The sequence below is a fragment of the Lontra canadensis genome, unplaced genomic scaffold (assembly GCF_010015895.1).
Source record: "Lontra canadensis isolate GAN:19392208 unplaced genomic scaffold, GSC_riverotter_1.0 scaffold17, whole genome shotgun sequence".
Lineage (NCBI taxonomy): Eukaryota > Metazoa > Chordata > Mammalia > Carnivora > Mustelidae > Lontra > Lontra canadensis.
Genome location: NW_022631011.1, coordinates 9,469,642 through 9,487,493, shown reverse-complemented (window position 1 = coordinate 9,487,493; position 17,852 = coordinate 9,469,642). Strand labels below are relative to the sequence as shown.

At 52.7% G+C, this 17,852-nt stretch overlaps 1 protein-coding gene across 50 annotated transcripts in view; it reads right to left on the bottom strand.

The window, feature by feature from the left end:
- CELF4 (CUGBP Elav-like family member 4) overlaps window positions 1-17,852 on the bottom strand; it is a 289,470-nt gene that overhangs the window by 198,589 nt on the left and 73,029 nt on the right. For all 50 annotated transcript variants that reach the window (XM_032859528.1, XM_032859519.1, XM_032859520.1 and 47 more), the window contains exon 2: window positions 14,932-15,014. In XM_032859528.1, the coding sequence (XP_032715419.1) occupies window positions 14,932-15,014 (83 nt within the window). The remainder of the gene's footprint in view (window positions 1-14,931; window positions 15,015-17,852) is intronic.

Genomic DNA, 17,852 nt, shown 5'->3' with positions numbered 1-17,852 from the left:
CTGCTTGGCCTGATCCCAAAGCCATGTTTTCAAACAACACAGGCTAATAGCAGCATTTTGATGCAATGTGGAACTCCTGCCGTTGGAATCCCGCTCCCCTTGGACAGTACTAGTATCCCAGGCCCAGCCTTGAGAGGTTTCTGGAGCCCCCGATGGGGGATGGAGCAGGTCCTACTGGGTCAGCAGAGGGTGGGATTGGGACTGGGAAGCCCGAAGCCCCTCATGACATATCCTGTATGTGGTGGGCCCCCCTCACCCCTTCTTCCTGCTTCCCAAGGTTCTCCTCCTGCCACCCCCAATCTGGCTTCACTTCCCATCTGTCAGGGCTGTCCTGCATCTGGCCAGATGTCACCAGCCTTTCAATTAGCTTCAGGGTGAAGGCACTCTTTCTCCTTCCCTTGTCATCCTACCTGGATACAACCCCCCTTGATGTGTATCTCAGCCCCAAATACAGATTTCTAGGACCATCTTCTCAGCCCAGGGGAAGGCACCGCTTCTCCTCCCAAGACTGTGTCAGCTGTTAGGGACCTAGGTGACATCCCTGGTTCCTCTGGAGTCAGCTGAAACTCCAGATCTTTAATTCCGGCCAGATCAGCTCCCCCGCTGTGTCACAGGGCAGGGGTATCCACTTTTAGTCTCCAAGGGCCCCTCAGAGTTGCTCTGAACTCAACCTGGATGGCACAGACAGTAATGGTAGTGGGGGGATACATGGGGGGCAGGGAAGCAGCAGACAGTTCCTTGTGAATTTGTTTAACGTAAATACATCTTCTATTTATCTTTAGCTGTTAATAAATTCATGAATTATTAGAAAATCCCTCATACCAGCAGACCCGCTGCGTTAGATCAGCTCGTTTTAAGAGATTTCCTGTTGGCAGGACTCAAAGCCCACACCTGCAGCCCGCCCAGGCACAAGGATTTAACTGAACGCCACAGATAATTAGATCAGTTAACCTCACAAATTAAAACAAGCACATCGTATTAGCTCAGTTTATCCTAAAAGAAAATATTAAGTTCCCCCAGATAAATCGTTTAATAAGAATAGAGGAAGATGGCACATACCGTCTCCCTAGAACCCACGGGCATGAGCCCGGGAAGGCACCAGCGGCCGCCAAAGGATCAGTTTGCCTCCATCGCCTGATGCGTGACAGGCTGGGCTCTGGCCCCACAGTCTCATGGGCTTCGAGCAACCTCAGGCAGGGTGTGAACGGGAAGCACATGAAATAACGCCAAACTCCGTGGGGTCTGAGAGGCGTGAGCGGCATGAGTAGGACCTACTCTATCCTATCACCTCATAATGCAGCACCATCCCCAGTGAGACCATGGGGGTTGCTGTTAGAGAACGGGGGTCCATTCCATCCGGGGAGGCTTTCAGGAGGGGCTGAGACCCCACCCCAGGTTTCTTCCATCTTTGAGACGTGCACTACTTAAGGAGATGTTTGCCCTCTGAAAATTCTGAACTCTCCAAGTCGGATGAGAAAGAGAAGTCAGTTCTTGTGAAATCGGTGGGGCCAAAAATGTTGATCAGCAAATAAATAGTGCAGAATTGTTGTCTGCAGGATATGTCATCTACCTCAGAGAGCGACAGTGTTTGCAAGTGGCTTACTGGTGCTCGCTGTCACACCATCCCGGTGCTAATCACACACGCTTTGTATCTGTTCATTAAAGCAGGCTTGGCAGGACATTCACTTGGAAGCACTGTTGGACTGTCTACTGAAAAGTAATCAAACCGCACTGAGCACACCCCATAATATGATGCTAATGGAAACGGGTGTCCTCCCCAGCTCTTCTGAAGGCGGGCAGACTTACCAGATTTCTCCGCCACGGGGCTCTTGGAGATGAAGGCTGGGATCCCAGGGAGAAAGGGCGCAGATGTGGCATCTCAGCAGTGTGCCCCATGTCCACGGATCCTCACAGGCTACGCGCTGTCTCTGGGCTTCTGAGTCCCCCTTGCAGAATGGGGGCACGTAACAGGGGACGTTAAGGCACCACTTTAATTTCTGAGCTTCTCGGGCCCTCAGGAGGAAAACAGGGTGGAAAGGACGGAACTCCACTAGCCCAAGAGCAGGGACGGGTTTCCTGACAGTGCTGGACACAGAACAGGGGTGCCCAGGGCTCCAGGGCCAGGAGGAGCACTGAAATCACCCAGGGAGCATTTGCAACATGTGGATTCCCAGGCTGCTCCCTGACTTCACGCCCTTGCATGTGCGTGCATGCGTGTGTGCAAGTGTGTGTGTGCACGTGTGTGCCCATGCACATGTGTTTATGTAAGGTGTTGAACCCCTTCCTTGGCACCTGTTACAAACCTGACTATCTCAGAACTTTCGAGGTGCAGTTAGGTGGTTTAGGAACCTCTCCAGAACTCTCCTCCAGGTGAGACCTGTCCTCTAAGCAGTGGTGGGGTTGCGGACAAAGTGCCAAGATCCCTTCGCCAGCTTCCACGTCCTAGAGGGAGCCACGTTTCCCGATGGCCCCCTCCAGCAGGCTTTTCAACACCAAGTGAGTGGCCTCCTGCCAGCTCGTGCCCCGAGGGTGCTGGCCTGGCCCACTGAGGCTGCTCAGCAAAGAGAGACTCTGGAAGGCTCTCTGCTCTCTCAGATTCTATTACTGATGCCACTCTCCCACTTCCGGCCTCTCGCTGGACAGGCCTTCCCCCTCCAGACCATGCTGCTTGTCATGGGGAAGCCGTCATTCTCCTACTCAGGAAGCTTTAATGGCTCCCAGGCACCGAAAGAAAAGAGAGCAAGTTGCTCAGTGGGACATTCCAGGCCTTCCCCACTCGGGCCCAAGCCTCCTCTGCTTTTCTGCGTCCCTTCTCTCAGGGCATCCTGAGCTCCCGCAGGACAGGGGTGGCACAACCTCACTCCCTCCCTTCCTGGGTTGTGCGTGCTCTGGCCCCAACAGAATGCTGTCTCCAGCCCCTCTCCAGGGGCCCCGATCCTGCCCACGGTCCCAAGGCAGTGCCCTCAGCACCCAGTGTGGGCTCATGGAAGGCGCTGGGTAAACAAGCCCCGGGGCCCTGCAGGGCTCCCAGACTACTCAGAGCGCTAAATCTCAGTCCAAACTCACAATCCATCGTCCTGTAATTGCTTGGCATGTACATCTTTTCTCCTCTGCAGGAGGGAAAGCCCCAAGGGGCAGCAGGGTTCTCGGCCTCTCCTCACTCCCACCTGCCAAGCTGCACCTAGCACAGGGCCGCGCTCCTGGTGGGTGCTCAGGAAACACTTACGAACTGAATTAAAAACCTTCTCTCAGGCCGTGAGCAGTCCCAGCTGTCGGATGCCAGCTGTCAGGGCTGCTGGGAGAGGCCAAATGCATATTCATTTCGGATCCTTGGGTCGCCCTGCCTGGAAGGGCCTCCTGGACCATGCGAAACGATGTGGCTGCCGGGGCACGAATCTGCTTCTGCTCTTACTGGTTTGGGTGTTAAGTCTTCTGGGCTCCCGCTGCCCAGCTGCCAGGGGGGCTGCCCTTGTTCGGGGTGGGGCTCCGTGAACGGGGAGTGGTGAGGCAAGTACGGAGCTCTCCCGTGCTTGCGTGGGAACCATGAGGACAGACTTCGCCCACACCTCTCCCGGGGGCACAGAAGAGTGATCCTGAGTCTCTCTCTTCCAGCACAGCCAGGCCTTGGCAAGGAGAGGAGCAGCAAGCCAGGGATCTTCCTGCCACTCTCTCACTTGGCTCCCGTGCACTGGGGTTTGTCGGTCTCCCTGTGTGGCCAGCCCGGTGCTAAGCTATGCAGCCAGGGTTCTTGTGACTACGCATCATGGGTAAGTGGTCCACCAGGTCACGGCAGACAGGGGTGGGGACAGATCAGAAGGAGCCAAGCAGGGACACTTGCCCCTCTGGAGGGGAAAGTGGCCACAAGGATAGCCACAGCCACGCAGAGACCATCACACATCTCCTACGTGGACGCAGTATGCTCAGGGCTTTGCAGGCTAGACCTCACACTATGCAGAAACAGCCCCAGAAGAAAGGCACTATTGGCATCCCAGGGTTGAGATGAAGCATGGAGAAGTGAAATGAATTGCCCAAGGTCACACAGTTCAGAGTGGAGGAGCTGGGTTGGCTGAAATCGGGGTGCGAGCCTCACCAGTGGCACGGTGGGCTCTAAATCCTGAGGGCCTTCAGAGAAGGGAGAGATTGGGAGGGCAGAATCTTCTGGAGGGCGTCCTCCTGGATTGAGGCTGGGGCACACAAGTGGGACAGCGGGGCTTGGCCAGGGTTTCAGACGGGGACAGGAGCTGTGGGGCCTTGTATGATAGAGAAACAAGTAAAACAGGGAGACAATCATGGGATCTTGGCTCGCCTAGGAGTGATTTGATCCGACGTGGGAACTGCCTGCATTGCCCTCCTCCACCCCCAGGCCACTCAGATTTGGTTTGAACACTTCTGCGGCCAGAGGCTCACTATCTTTTGGAACAGTTCCTGCCCCTGGGGGTTGGGGAGGCCTTGGTGCGCCTTCCTCAAACTGCTGGCAGAGGCCACAGGGGAAGCACAGGCCAGCCCTGAGGCCATTGCTGACCTTTTCCTTCCCTGCTCAGTCCGCTGGAGCTACAGCTAATCACCAGTGTTTAAGTTCTCTTTTTCTCAGGCAGGATTTACACTGAGCCCGCAACCTCACTTCACACCCCCTACAACAGGCCAGAGGTGTGCGCTTCAGTTTTTGAAAAACAAAGTTGTCACCGTTGTTGCTGGGTTGTTGCTGGCCGTGAGAACTGGCTGGGCCACTTTCAGAAGGTATGCATGCAGCGTGACAGCAGACAAAGGGGTGCGGGGTGGGGGTGGGGGGATAGTCATGGCATGCCGTGATGGGGGACAGCTGTCTGTAGGCACAGTGGCCTTTGATTCTTTAATATTTAAGCCAAATCCAGAGGCACAGAGAGATACAAGTTCAAGGATGACACAGATGGTAAAAATGAGGGGCTGAAATCTTCCTCCCTCGCTGCGAATCCCATGGAATCGGAAACCATGTCAGTGGTTGAATAAACGTGCTGAGTTAGCAGTGCCATGTTGAAGAAACATCTCTCGAACACACTGCGAAACTCCTCTTTCTGACTCAGCCTCCTCATACAAGCAAACCCTGCATGTGTGTGGGGTGCAGCTGCTACTCTGGCCCAGCTTGCTTTTCTGTACCCCACACCCATCTCTAGGAGGGTGGTACAGCAGACTCTGCTGGCTCCTACCTGGTATCCATCCCCTCTTCTCCTTCGTGAACCAGAGTACAGGGTTTTATTCATAGCAGATATGAAATCCCTTTTCCCGGCCTGCCTTTCAGCTAAGGTGACCACGGGACACAGTTCTGGCCAGTGAGACATATACTGAAGTCTACTGGGAAGGGTCCTCGGGGAAACCTTTTGCATTTTGGATAAAAGGGACAGACACAGCTGCATTTACTCTGCTTGATTGTGGATGTGATGCATGGAGCTGCGGCAGCCATTTTATAACCATGAGGGAAGAGCCGCTGACATTGTTATGCTGCCAAACCTCAGAATCTGTGATACGCAAAAAACCCAAGCTCCATTTGTTGAAGCCACTGAAATCAAATGTATTTCTAACTGACAGGATAGTGATTGCAACTGAGGTTCAAAGAGATTAAGTGGTTTCGGAAGGGCATACCGTTAGGATCCAGGCAGAGCTGAAGCTGGAATCTGATACTGCTTTCCACATAAAAGCAATGCTTTCCAATCTAAAGGCAGATCTCCTCTGTGGTGACACGTATAGGGCCCTGCCCTGCCTCATGTGGACCCCGGGGACTCTAGCACTGAGGCCAGAATCTCCTGTGGGAACAGCTTGGTCTTGGCCTTAGGTTACAGGGACTGAGGAAGAAACACTATTCCTGCCCATTGTGAAGCTCTGGTTTTCTGCACAGCTGGTACCACGGGATTCAGTGGAGGGTGCACGGGCCTTGGAGCCAGACCTCTCCCTGGCCACATGACCCCAAGGAAGCCCGTTCACCTCAGAGTCCTCTTCCATAAGACAGTGCTAGCAATCCTTACTTGAGAGCCCCAGTACGATGCTACCTGGGCCCACAAGCGGGATCATCCTTGTGATGTGTCTGGCACGTGGTGGGCACCCAGTGAATGGTTGTTGTCATCATGGCTGGAGAGACAGGCCTCTGCCATCTTCCCTCCTATTCGAGAGTATGGCGTCAGGAGCCAGAGCAGATCTGCAGCAAATGCAGGCAGTGCCCTGCCCGTAGCCCCTTGCTCTCCTCACCATCATGACCGTGGCCTCCCTTCCAGCTGCCAGCATTGCACCTGCTGTCTGAGGGCTTTCTTGGATCAAGGCGCCCACTCTGTCCACCCATGCGGCCAGCCACGGAGAGCTGGGGAATTCCTGGTCCCTGCACACATTCTCAACCAAAGACTGGTGGGAATTGGGTGGGTGACCCTGGTAAGTGTGACCCACATTGGGGCTAGAGGCCCCAGTGGGACTAAGTACCACTCACGGTGGAAGCTAGTCTGTCTGATGACACACCCTTTATCGATCTCTTTCCCTCCTGTCATACTTCCTCACTTTCTATTCATGTTTCCTGGGGTCACTATCCAAAAAAAACACTTGTATCAAATGCTTGTCTAAGAGTCTGCTACTGGGAGCATTCAAAACAAGGCATTATCTTTCAGAGCCTGAAGTTAGGCCAGTGGCCATCAAATTTTTGTGCACATGAATCTTCTAGACCTCTTGTTAAAATGCAGTGGGGTACAGTCTCAGTGACAGGACTCAGTCCAGGGTGGGGCCCAAGACAGCATTTCTTTCTTTCTTTCTTTTTTTTTTTTTTTTTGACACACAGAGTTCACAAGAAGGCAGAGAGGCAGGCAGAGAGAGAGGAGGAAGCAGGATCCCTGCCCAGCAGAGATCCCGACTCAGGGCTCGATCCCAGGAACCCGGGATCATGACCAGAGCGGAAGGCAGAGACCCCCAACCCACTGAGCCACCCAGGCGCCCCCAAGACTGCATTTCTAAAAAGCACACTGACATTGCTGACGCGCAGGTCCCACAAACACACTTTGGCCAGGGTTTGGACTCCAGTGCTGCTGACCCTGATCAGACACAGGGGAGACCTGTGTGCTTAGAGCAACCTGGGAGAGCTTGCAAGAGGAAGTGGGGGAGTGGTGCTTGATGCTCAGTCTTGAAGCCCTGGGAGGACTGTGGGGGTGAGAAGCAGGATTCGGGCTTTTCCAGGGAGGAGGGAAACAGGGGATTGCTGGGCCTGAAGCCATGCCCAGAGTGAGCAGAATGTCAGTGTGACTCATCTGCCTGTGACTGGGGCCTGCAGGCTGTCCGGGCAGGAGGTTCTGCAGAGCAGCGGTGCAAGGAAGGCCTTCTCATCCCTAACTTGAGAAAATCCGGACTCCTGGCTCCCCAAAGTCTTCCCTCCTTACTACCTTTCTGATTCCCCTCCCTTGTACACACTTGAATTCTATCTCCCCTCCATGAAGCCCTTTCTGGTCATTCCAAGTCATAGTCATCTTGCTCTTTTTTTTTTTTTTTTAAGATTTTATTTATTTATTTGAGAGAGAGAGAGAGAAAGCGCGAGCAGGAGGAGGGGAAGAGGGAGAGGGAGAAGGATGCTCCTCACTGAGCAGGGAGCCCCATGCCGGCCTCCATCCCAGGACCCTGAGTTCATGGTCTTAGCTAAAGGCAGACACTTAACTGACTGAACCACCCAGGTGTCCCATCTGAAATGTAACAGGACATATGGTCTATACTACACATTTGATCATTTTATATTTTAATTGTCCTATGACTATTTCACATATGAGTTAGGAGTCACGAGATTTTACTGTAACAATGAACCCTGTGGTCATTCACACTGACATTGCTGTTTCAGCATTCATAATAATACTTGGATTATTTATAGCAATCCACAGCATATAAAGGTGTTACACATACGATTTTCATTATAGAATGAAGAGAGAGGTCCAGAAAGTTCAGGTGGCTTGTCCTAAGTCATCCAGCCGGTGGAGTACAGGCTGACAAGTGCTATAAGTGGGTGGCGCGGAGCGTTTGGCATCACGTGGCCTCTTCTGCGCTGAACACAAAAGAGTTGGGCACACCAGGTTCCCTTGCTTTGTGCCCCCTCAGCCACAGGGGAGGAAGCCACTTGCCTGGTGCCCCCTGGTGGTCTAGTTGAGAACACTGCCAGTGCCTTTGATCAAAACATATTTGAACCATAATAAATGAGGATGCTGACGGACCACATCCCCTGAATTTCAGCCCTTTTCTCTTTACAACAAGAATTTTCACGAATAATTGAAGAATGAGGAGCCACAGTGCTTTCTGCCAGCATCACCTCAGGTGGCCCGTCTTTCTGGGGACATGGCAAATGGTAATGGTAATGACTCCATCCTGGAGTCAAGAGTCACTTGCCAAAAACATGGGGACATGTTCCCACCTAGGCCAGTGTGTGCAGTGCAGGGGAGGCAAAGTCCTGGGTGGGAGGACTCTGAGATGTCTCTGTGCGCAGGGGAATGAAGAGTCTCTGCGTAGAAGCGAGGGAGGTGGACTGGGGCCAAGGCCTGGGGTGGGGGAGGAGAGGTAGGAACAGAGGGTGCCTATCTCGTGCTTGCTGTCTGGATTTCAGGCATTTCTGACTTCCCTCTGGGAACTCTGGTGTTCCCTTCTGCTTGATGTACTCTCAGCCCCAGCCCTCCTATCTGTGGCGCGGTCTGAGAAGCTGCCAGATCTGCTTCCTGGCACGATGGGGATCCTGCAGAGGGAGGAGCTGGAGAAACCCCACACGTGGGTGGGCTGCGGATGCCTGGTTTCTGGTCTCCGCTCTGCTTCAAGGAAACCTGCAACTCCTTCCTCTCAGATCATGGGTTCCCACTTTTGGAGACGTTTCCTCCCTGCCATGGAAGAGCCATTCAGTTGTCCATTTCTCTGGGTTATAGGTTGAACTGTGTTCCCCCCAAAAGATGTTGAAGTCCTAACTGCCACCCAGTACTCATGAATGTGACCTTATTTGAAATAGGGTCTTTGCAGAAGTAATCGAGTTTAAGATGAGGACATGTGACTGGTGTGCCCTTATCAGAGGGGAAGGTTGGACACAGACACACATACAGGGAAGGTGATGGGACACCACAGAAGAACATTATTTACAAGCCAGGGAACACCTAAGGCTCCCAGAAATGAGGAGAGAGGCCTGGAACAGACTCTCCCTCATAGCCCTCAGTAGGAATCAACCTTGCCAACAGCTTGATCTTGGACTTCTAGCCCCAGAACTGTAAAACAACAAATTTCTGTTATGTAAGCTCCCCAGTGTGGTACTTTGTTTCAACAACCTCCAAGCTAAGACACTCAGGAGGAAGAAGGACAGCAGGACCGGGCAGCTGGAGGTGAGCAGGGATCTGGTTTGTGACCCCAGCGCAGAAAGCAGAGACACACAAAGGTGGCAGGGTCTAGGGGAGAAGATGCACGTGCTGACATGACCCAGGCTCACCGCATAGAGAAAGGCGCCAACACTGGGCCCAGAGGACAGACAAATGGAAATACACCATATCTCTAAAATGAAACTCTTTGATTGTGCCAATCACCAGAAGTTGTAAAACTACCCTGAAGAATTAACAGCTTCCGTACATGCTAACTACATCCATCATAAATTCGTCTTTAGTTTCTGTTATCATATCACTGTCTCTGGGGACCTCTGGCTTGTCATCATTCGCCCTTTATAATTTATTCATCTTGTTCTTGCCTGCATCCTTTCTACTTATCATTCATCTTTACAGTTGTACATAAAATTGGATGGATCCTTCCATAGCACGGTTGTCAGGAGGGAGATGGGCCTCATCAGGAAGTCCCAGGAAAGCTGGAGCAGGTCCCCCTAGAGTCTTGGAGGGTGTCAAGGTGGAGACAGAGTGCACAGAGGGAGAAAGAGGGAGACCCAGAGGGAGGGAGGCGGAGAGGGGAGAGCCAGAAGAGGCAAGTGAGAATGATAAATGAAGACAGTGTAGAAAACGAAAGGGGGAAAAGAGGAAGAGAAAAATGACCAGGAGGGAGAGAAAGGAAGAGGAAACAGGGATAGAGAAAAGGGAGAAAGAGAAAGAATGGAAGATAAGACGGGACTCAGGCAAAGGAAAGATGGGCAAAGACAGAGGAGGCATCCGGAACCTGCGGGGGCCGGTGGTGGTGGGGGTGCAGCTAGAAATCCAATTAGGGTTGTTTTGTTTTTTAATTTTCCATTTTAACATCTTTCCTGGTATGCTCAAAGAAGGTCACACTGTATTTCCGTAGGAATGACTGGTCCTGAGTTGCGGGGACCTGCGTCTGGAGGTGTGATGGCAGTGATGTTACATGTCTAGTGGGCTGAACCCAAGGCTGGGGGTGGGAGACAGACAGAGAGCAGTATGTTGGTTTGCTTTGTATTCTTGGGTTGCCAGAGCGAGGGCACAAAAGCCAATCTTTAACTAGTGAATTGGAACTTTAATGTTTACCAAGCAGATACAGCTCCCACTCTCCCCACGCCCTCCTCCCCTTGCCAGCTCACTCTCCTGTTCTCTTTCTTGTCCGCTCCTTCCTCTTGCTGTTTCCATAGGCCTCCTGCTAATTGAACCTAGCTTTTCCCCCTTAGCAGCCCTGGTGAAGAGCCTTTTCTGCTGTCAGAAGAGCAAAGTGCTGGCCACTACTGGCCATGTTGCCTGGTTTTCCTTATCCAGTCTCTCCCCAGAGGCCCTACATTTCTAACTTTGGAAATAAATGGGGTCTTCCTGGAAGACAATTGCCTGCAAAGTCCCAAAGGCACGGGGGCTGAGACTAAGTAGCAGGGGCCTATTTTAAGGAACAGAATTCTTCCAAGAGGTCTCCTGTGCACACTCAGGCCCCAGGGAACTCTCTGAGTGGACCCCTCTGGCCCAGCTCACAGCTCCTGACCTGTCATTCATGCCTTGTGTTCAGGCTGATTCTCAGACCAGTGCGCTCATCTCAAACACCTGTCCTTCTCCCGACTCTCTATTACCAGCCTGCCCATATCCTGGACAAAACCTTGAGCTACTCCTATACCCCACAGTCATCTGGATCCCCCTGAAAGCAACTGGTAGTGCTAAAAAAGAGAGGTGGGTGTCCTGGTGCTGGTCCTGGCTTGGCCATTTGTTAATTATGTGACTTTGGACAAATTGCTTAATCTAAGCCTGGGTTTCTACACTTGTGGGGGGTAATCCTGATAATTTCCTTTTAGGGTAGTTGTGAAGATAAAATGAGGTAATGGAAGTAACATGCTTGCTTCCTGTCCATCAGATAGTAATGCTTAAATGAATAAATATTAGTTGTTATTATCGAGCAACTGTCCACACTACCCGTTTTATAATAACCTGCTGCCCTGTAGTGTTGATATTTTTGTGCACGTGTGTGGCTTCTGTCTCTAACTTGATGGAAACCTCCAAGAGGGATAGGGATGAGTTTTTCTAAACATGTATTTGCCAGGATGCCTAGCACAGTGCCCAGGACACACTCAGGAAATGCATGTTGATGGATTGAGAAACTGTCCCATGTTGGCTGTACCCTACAAGTAGGGGAACAAATGTTGGATATGGAAGAGGGTGGGCTGAAGAGGGGTAGGGGGCTGGGAAAGAGCAATCAAGAGTGTGAGGAAGACATAGAGATGGAGAGTTTAGAAGAGTGGAATCACTCTGCCTAGATCCTGGCAGAAGATACTGCTTCAAAAGGACCCTGATGAGCTTTTATGGTTTAATAATCTCATTTTAACCAAGTCATGCTGAACTGAAAAATAATAATCCATTTGTGACACTGGTCCAGGAATGATTCCATCAGCCACCCCAGGAACTTTGGTTAGGGCGGTTCCCAGGGACACTGATCTCTGACTTGCAAGAATAGTCATTGTGGAATGGTTTCTGAGCTTCCACTCACCCCAAGAGAAATGTCAGTTCCCTTCTCAGTCGCTAAATGAAGACCCATATTGAGGGACATCTCTAGTTTTACCTCTGTTGTTTTGTTGTTGCTTTTGGTGATGGTGATGTGTGTGTGTGTGTGTGTGTGTGTGCGTGCGTGCGTGCACGCATCAACAATGGTACTGTTCTCCTTGCTGCCGACAGGCAAGCCCTGGAACTTGCTGGGAAACAGAATGGGTTGCCTGCACTATTTTCTCCCCTCTTTTTCTTTTCAGTGAAAAAGTGGAGGGCAGGTTTTAATGGACTGATTTTAATGGATTTTGAAGTCTGGAAAAGTGCCTAAATTGCTGAGGTTACCAGTTTTCTAGGTGCTTTTTTCAATTGTTTTCTTCTTAGTCTGACACAGAGTGTGCTCACTGGGGCACCTAATGTGGTCAAGCCAAACAAGAAGAGGTCTCTCTCTGCACTCCCCCCAACCAAACAGGTGGCCAAGAGCACAGTCTCAGCTGGTAGAAATACCCCTTATTTGGTTAGGGTGACAGCATTTTGCTTGTTCCTGTCCCTGCATTTGCTAGCATCATACTTTCTCTGATCTCAAAGGAAAGAACCACAATAATAACACCAGTTCTGCTTTCTGGAATCCACTTTAAAGCATAATTTTATTTGGTCATTTTGTTTTTCATTTGTTTCCATGTGAATGTGTGTGGAGACAATAGGCCCTGGGAAGTTTGAGCTTCCATCTTGTCTTTTCTCTATGTCCCTCCACCCCGTTCCCTGCCACCCCCCCAAGGCTGTGCCTTCCCTGAGAATTGTGATGAGGTCTTTGAGGCCACAAGTCTCCCTGTGAGGCCTTTGAAGAAAGAACAAGCATTCCAGGCACTGCAAGGGGACTCCAGGCTATGTTTTAGCCCCACCATTGGCTTCTCCTCACCCCTCCCATCTCCCAACATACATTCACGTTTCTTTTTGTCCTTTCTCCCAAACTTGCCCAACTTGTCTTTGTGATTTCAGAAAAATGCCACTGGATCTCCCAGTATGAAGGATTAGCGCAGATTATGGGGAACAGTGTTAATTATCGGCGGAAGGGGGGCTGGCGCGTCGCTCCAATGTGCTCCTGATTTCCCCTGGGCCCTTCTGCCTGGTAATAAGCCTGCTTTAATCTGGCAGGCCCCTTGGTGAAATCAGCACCACGGACAGTGGTATTGATTGCTTCTGAGAAACCATCACAGCTGCTCAACCAAATTACCTTTGATATGTGACCTTTAATGTAATTACTGCAACATCAAAGTATTTCTATAAATTATTAAAGAACTAATACACTCCATCATTTAGCTATTCTATTATATGTAAAATAAACAACCACAAGTTAATGTTAGATCCTGAACAATCCACACTTGCTTGCTACTGAAATTCTCCCAGTCCCCTTTCTCTCCCCCTTCAAAATCCTGAGTGTCTCCCTCCCACCTTCTCTTTCTGTTTCCCCATCTAATTCCCAGCTTTTAGCCATCACAAAACTCCCCGGCAATCTCTCTCAGGCTGATGAAGGGCCTCCCAAAACAATACAGTATTTTCTTCCATTTGGGTGGTTCTAAAATATCTATCACAATCTACCCCAAAACAAAGTACTATAAACACTTTATTAATCAGCACAAACCTTTCTCAGAAGGCTTTGATTATCTTACAATATGGCTTTATGCTTCACACATAACATGGGGCGATGTGGAGCATATTTCTGCCATCTTACAGAGGGCACCCAGAAAGTAATTACTATAATATATGTGCGTGTAGCCGCGCCACTAAAAAACCAACTGGGGAATGGCCACTGTGCCAGAGCTGGGCTCCACACAAAAACCTGTGCGGTGCACGATTTCCATACATTTGCATCCGCGGGTATGTTATTAAGATGACTCAGCCCCGTGCTCTGCAATCACAAGTACCAAAATACAATACAAAGGCTGTCTTAATGGAAGGAAGGCCCTCCCCTCCCCTAAATGGGTAAAGAAGGATCTGTGATGCAAAGGAAGGCTGCCCCGACCCAGGGTTGCATTTTCTGTCTACCTGGTTAACCTTTCCCGCTGTGGGGCAGAAATGGAAACGTGTGTTTACATACGGGTTTGCTCGGTAAGAATGTAAACATGCATGTGTAAACACCCGTGAGCACACACACAGAATACACGTGCTCCCCTGCAATGTCCATTGTATAAGCTTAACCACGGTATATTTGCAAATTCTTTAATGCCCACATACACTCACATCTTTCCATTTATCTTTAGATACTCGGTGAGCCGTATATCTACCCTCCCCCCCATCTTTCTGAACCCACAGGAGAGACTGCGCAGACCCTTGACCCGAGGAACACTTCTTATTTTATGGTGATGAACTAGCCGCGATAATAGCCATGGCTGATATCACACCCAGTTAGGGGGGCCATAAATAATTCTCTTCTCCCCCGCACAGAAGCTATAAACCAGGGCTGAGGCGCGATAGTTTATCAAAGACGAGGGCTGGCTCCTTAAATAAACCGCGGTGATCTCACTTGCGGCGCCCAGCCTGGGCTAGGAGGCGCCCCCTCCCGCCCCGGCCCCCACCCCCGCCCCAGGAACAGTCCGTGTCCGACGTCGATCCGCTGGCGCTCGGGCGGCCCCACCACTGGGGGCCCCGTGGGGCCGGCAGAGCCTGCTCGGGGCTCCGGGGACCCAGGGCACCCTGCGTTCCCGCCTCGGCTGCCCGCGCGGGAAGTGCGCGGAGCAGTGACCAGATCGGAGGCATCGGGAGGGCCAGGGGAGGAGCCGCGCCCCAGCTCCGCGGCCGCGGCCGAGTTCGCCCCCCGCCCGGGATTCCGTCGGGCCTGGACGGCGGGGTGAGGAAGCTGCCGGCGAGCTCGGAGCCCGGCGCCCACGCTCCCTCGTCCCGGCCCCGCGCCTCCCGGCTTCTGGGGGCGCCGGGGGGCGGCGCGCCAGCTCCGGAGCGGAGGCAGGCGCGCTCCCGGGGCCCGCGATCCCCCCCGCCGGCCGCGACGCAGCCCGGCCTCCTGAAGTCGCCCCCTGTTGGCGCGTCGGTCGCTCGCGCCTCGGCGGGCGCCACTTACCCCGGGCAGAGTCTTCTGCTCGTGCAGCGCGCTCTGGGCCTTCAGCGCTGACTCACGCTCGCAGTAGGTGAGGAAAGCGCAGCCTAGGGAAGGAAGCAAGCGCCGAGAAGGGTCAGTGGGGCGCCCCCGGGCCGCCGACGCGCCCTCTCGCCCGCCCCCCAGTCTGGCCCCTCCCCGCTCTGGGTCCCTCTCCGCACCTCTCTCTCTCCTGTGCACTCCACTGGAGGTTTCTTGCCTCTCCGTTTTCCTGTCTGTCTGCTTTTTGTCCCTCTCGTTGCTTTTCTGTTTTGCTCACTCGCCGAAGTCTCCCCACCCTGCATCTTCCCCCCCACCACCACCACGCCCCCACCCCCTCTCCCCGCGGGTCCCTTCCTGTCCCTGTGCCCTGTGCCTCGGCCTCTCCCTCCCTCCTTCCCTCCCTTCCTCAACCCCCGCCTCGCTGTTTTGTCTTAGCTCCACACCCAGTACCTCCTGGAAGGGACAGCTCCCAGCCCTCACCCCCCACCCCCCACCTCTAGTCACATTGCGCCGTGAACTTGTTCTGGCCCCTTCCAGAGTGCTGCCGGCTGCTCCATCAGGGATGATGGAAGGACTCTTGAGACCTGCCCCTGCCAAATAAAGTCTCCATCTGTAGGGAGGACCCTAGGCCTGTCTGTACTAATAAAGTGAGTGGGGCTGTCCATGTGTACCCTGCCACCCCATGTGCAGTGACATCTCCACACCCCTCCAGTTAGAGGGCTTCTTGGGCATATCCAGCCCACCAACGCTCAATAGGAGCTGAGGCCCACTCTTGCTCTGCCTCTAATTCCCTGGGCGACCCTGGCAAATTCTGTCTCCTGTGCGGCCTCAGTCTTCTCATGTGTGCATTGAGAGGGCTGACACAGTGGGCTCCGCGGTCACTCCAGTATAGTTTTCCCCTTAAGTGACTGACCGTGCCTCACCAGGGAATCTGTATTTTACAGAACAAAGTACCTAACTCACGGGGTGACTCTTTCTGCTAGCCCTTCAGGCATGGTGACCAAGCAAAGAGCATGCTTGCTAGTAGGAGAGTCTTTCTGGCAGTTCCCGCAAACTGCCGGGTGTCAGGGGCCTCTTCCTCTGCCTGTAGACATGGCCGAGCGTGGCTTCTGAGGCCTGTAAGACCTAGGCCGTAGGGAAAGTCAAAAAGCCACTTTTGGCCAATAGAAGGTTTTAGTCTCCTGGGGATCATCACCTCAAGCTTTCCGAAGGCACCCTGCAGCCTGGCCACCTTCCTTGTTTCCCAGGCTTCTTCCCCTCCACTGCCCCTCTTCCTTTGTTCTCACAATCTTCTCACCTGGTATGCCTTCTTGGCCCATGCTCCCATCTTCCAATCACACCCTTCTTTCAAGAATCCGATCAAGTTCCCCTGATTCTGAGCAGCCCTTTTTGACCACTCTGGTCCATCCCATGCCAACCTCATGTCCATCTCAAGCCACCCATTCTCTGGCCATTTGTTAACTACTTCCCAGGTGCCCACTGTGTGCCAGGCTCTGTGGCCTAGGCCCTCTTCCAGTGAGGTCTGCAGGTTGGTGGAGCCTACACCAACCCTTGTTACCAGGCTTTCTCTGGCTTCTTGCTCCCCGGGGAACAGAGTGCTCCCAGCATCCTCTGCAGTTCCTTTCTCCTCCACCATCTACTGCTGGGGGTGGGGGGGACACAACCCTTCCTTCTCTTCCAGTATAGAAATTGGTCCTGGGGTGCCTGGGTGGCTCAGTCCTTAAGCATCTGCCTTCAGCTCAGGTCATGATCCTAGGATCCTGGGATCGAGCCCCACATTGGGCTCCCTACTCGGCGGGAAGCCTGCTTCTCCCTCTCCCACTCACCCTGCTTGTGTTCCCTCTCTTTCTGTGTCTCTGTCAAATAAATAAATAAAATCTTAAAAAAAAAAAAAAAGAAAGAAAGAAATTGGTCTGCCTCCCTTCCCCTTAGGAGAGGAGATGGAAGGGAATGTATGATAGAAGGACAGAAAGGAGGAAGGAAGCAGGGAGAGATATCGGGGAGGAGAAACTCTCAGCAACCTGTGGGCTCTGTGCCTTCCCCACCTCCAACTCTTGCCCCAGGCTGGGAGGACCCGTGAGTGCCAGGAAGTCTCTCCTCCACTCCATCCCATCCCTCCCCATCCAGACCCCAGATCACACCGCCTTCTCCCCGCTCTTCACTCCTCCCTCCTGGTCCTGGCAGAGGGTTATTGATGGAGACACCAGGGGACTGAAATGAATAGCGGTCAGAGGCCCCCATGACGTCCTCCCTCCAGCCTCTCTGGGGGCCTCTTTCCCCTGTCCCTTTCCTGGCTTTGTCCTCTGCCTGTGCCTGCCTGCAACTGGGAGGCAGCCACTGTCTTGCTGCAAGCAGGCAAGCCAGCTAAGGACAAGGTCAGGGGCAGGTGTGGAGAGGGAGGAGAAGGAGGAATGGGAAGAAGAAGAAGGTGGCAGGAGGAGGAGGGAACAGGGAGAAGAAAGGAGAAGTAGGAGGAGGTTAGAGGAAGGCCAGGAAGGGGGAGTAGGAGGAAGAAGGGGAGAAAATGGCCACACTGTTGTGGCCCCAGATGACGGATAACGATCCTAGGAAAGAGAAAGAATCTGTTGCTTTTTTCCAGCTTCCAGGAATTTCTGCCAGTGTTTCTGAGACCTCACAGCTGCTGTGAACCAGAATCTTTGAGGGAACCCCCAGGCCCCATGTGATGGTCCCTGACATCTCCTCCCCTTGACCTCACCTCCTTCAGTTCTTCATCTTGCCAACCCGGTTGCCTCCTTCCTATTTCTCAGCTCTGCTAGACACACTCTGCCTTGGGACTTCTGCACTGATTCACCCCGCTCTCTGCGGGCTTGCTCCTTCACTCCCTCCCCCCAGGTTTCTGCTTGAATGTGACCTAGTGATGCCCTTTCTGACCTCCTTTCACA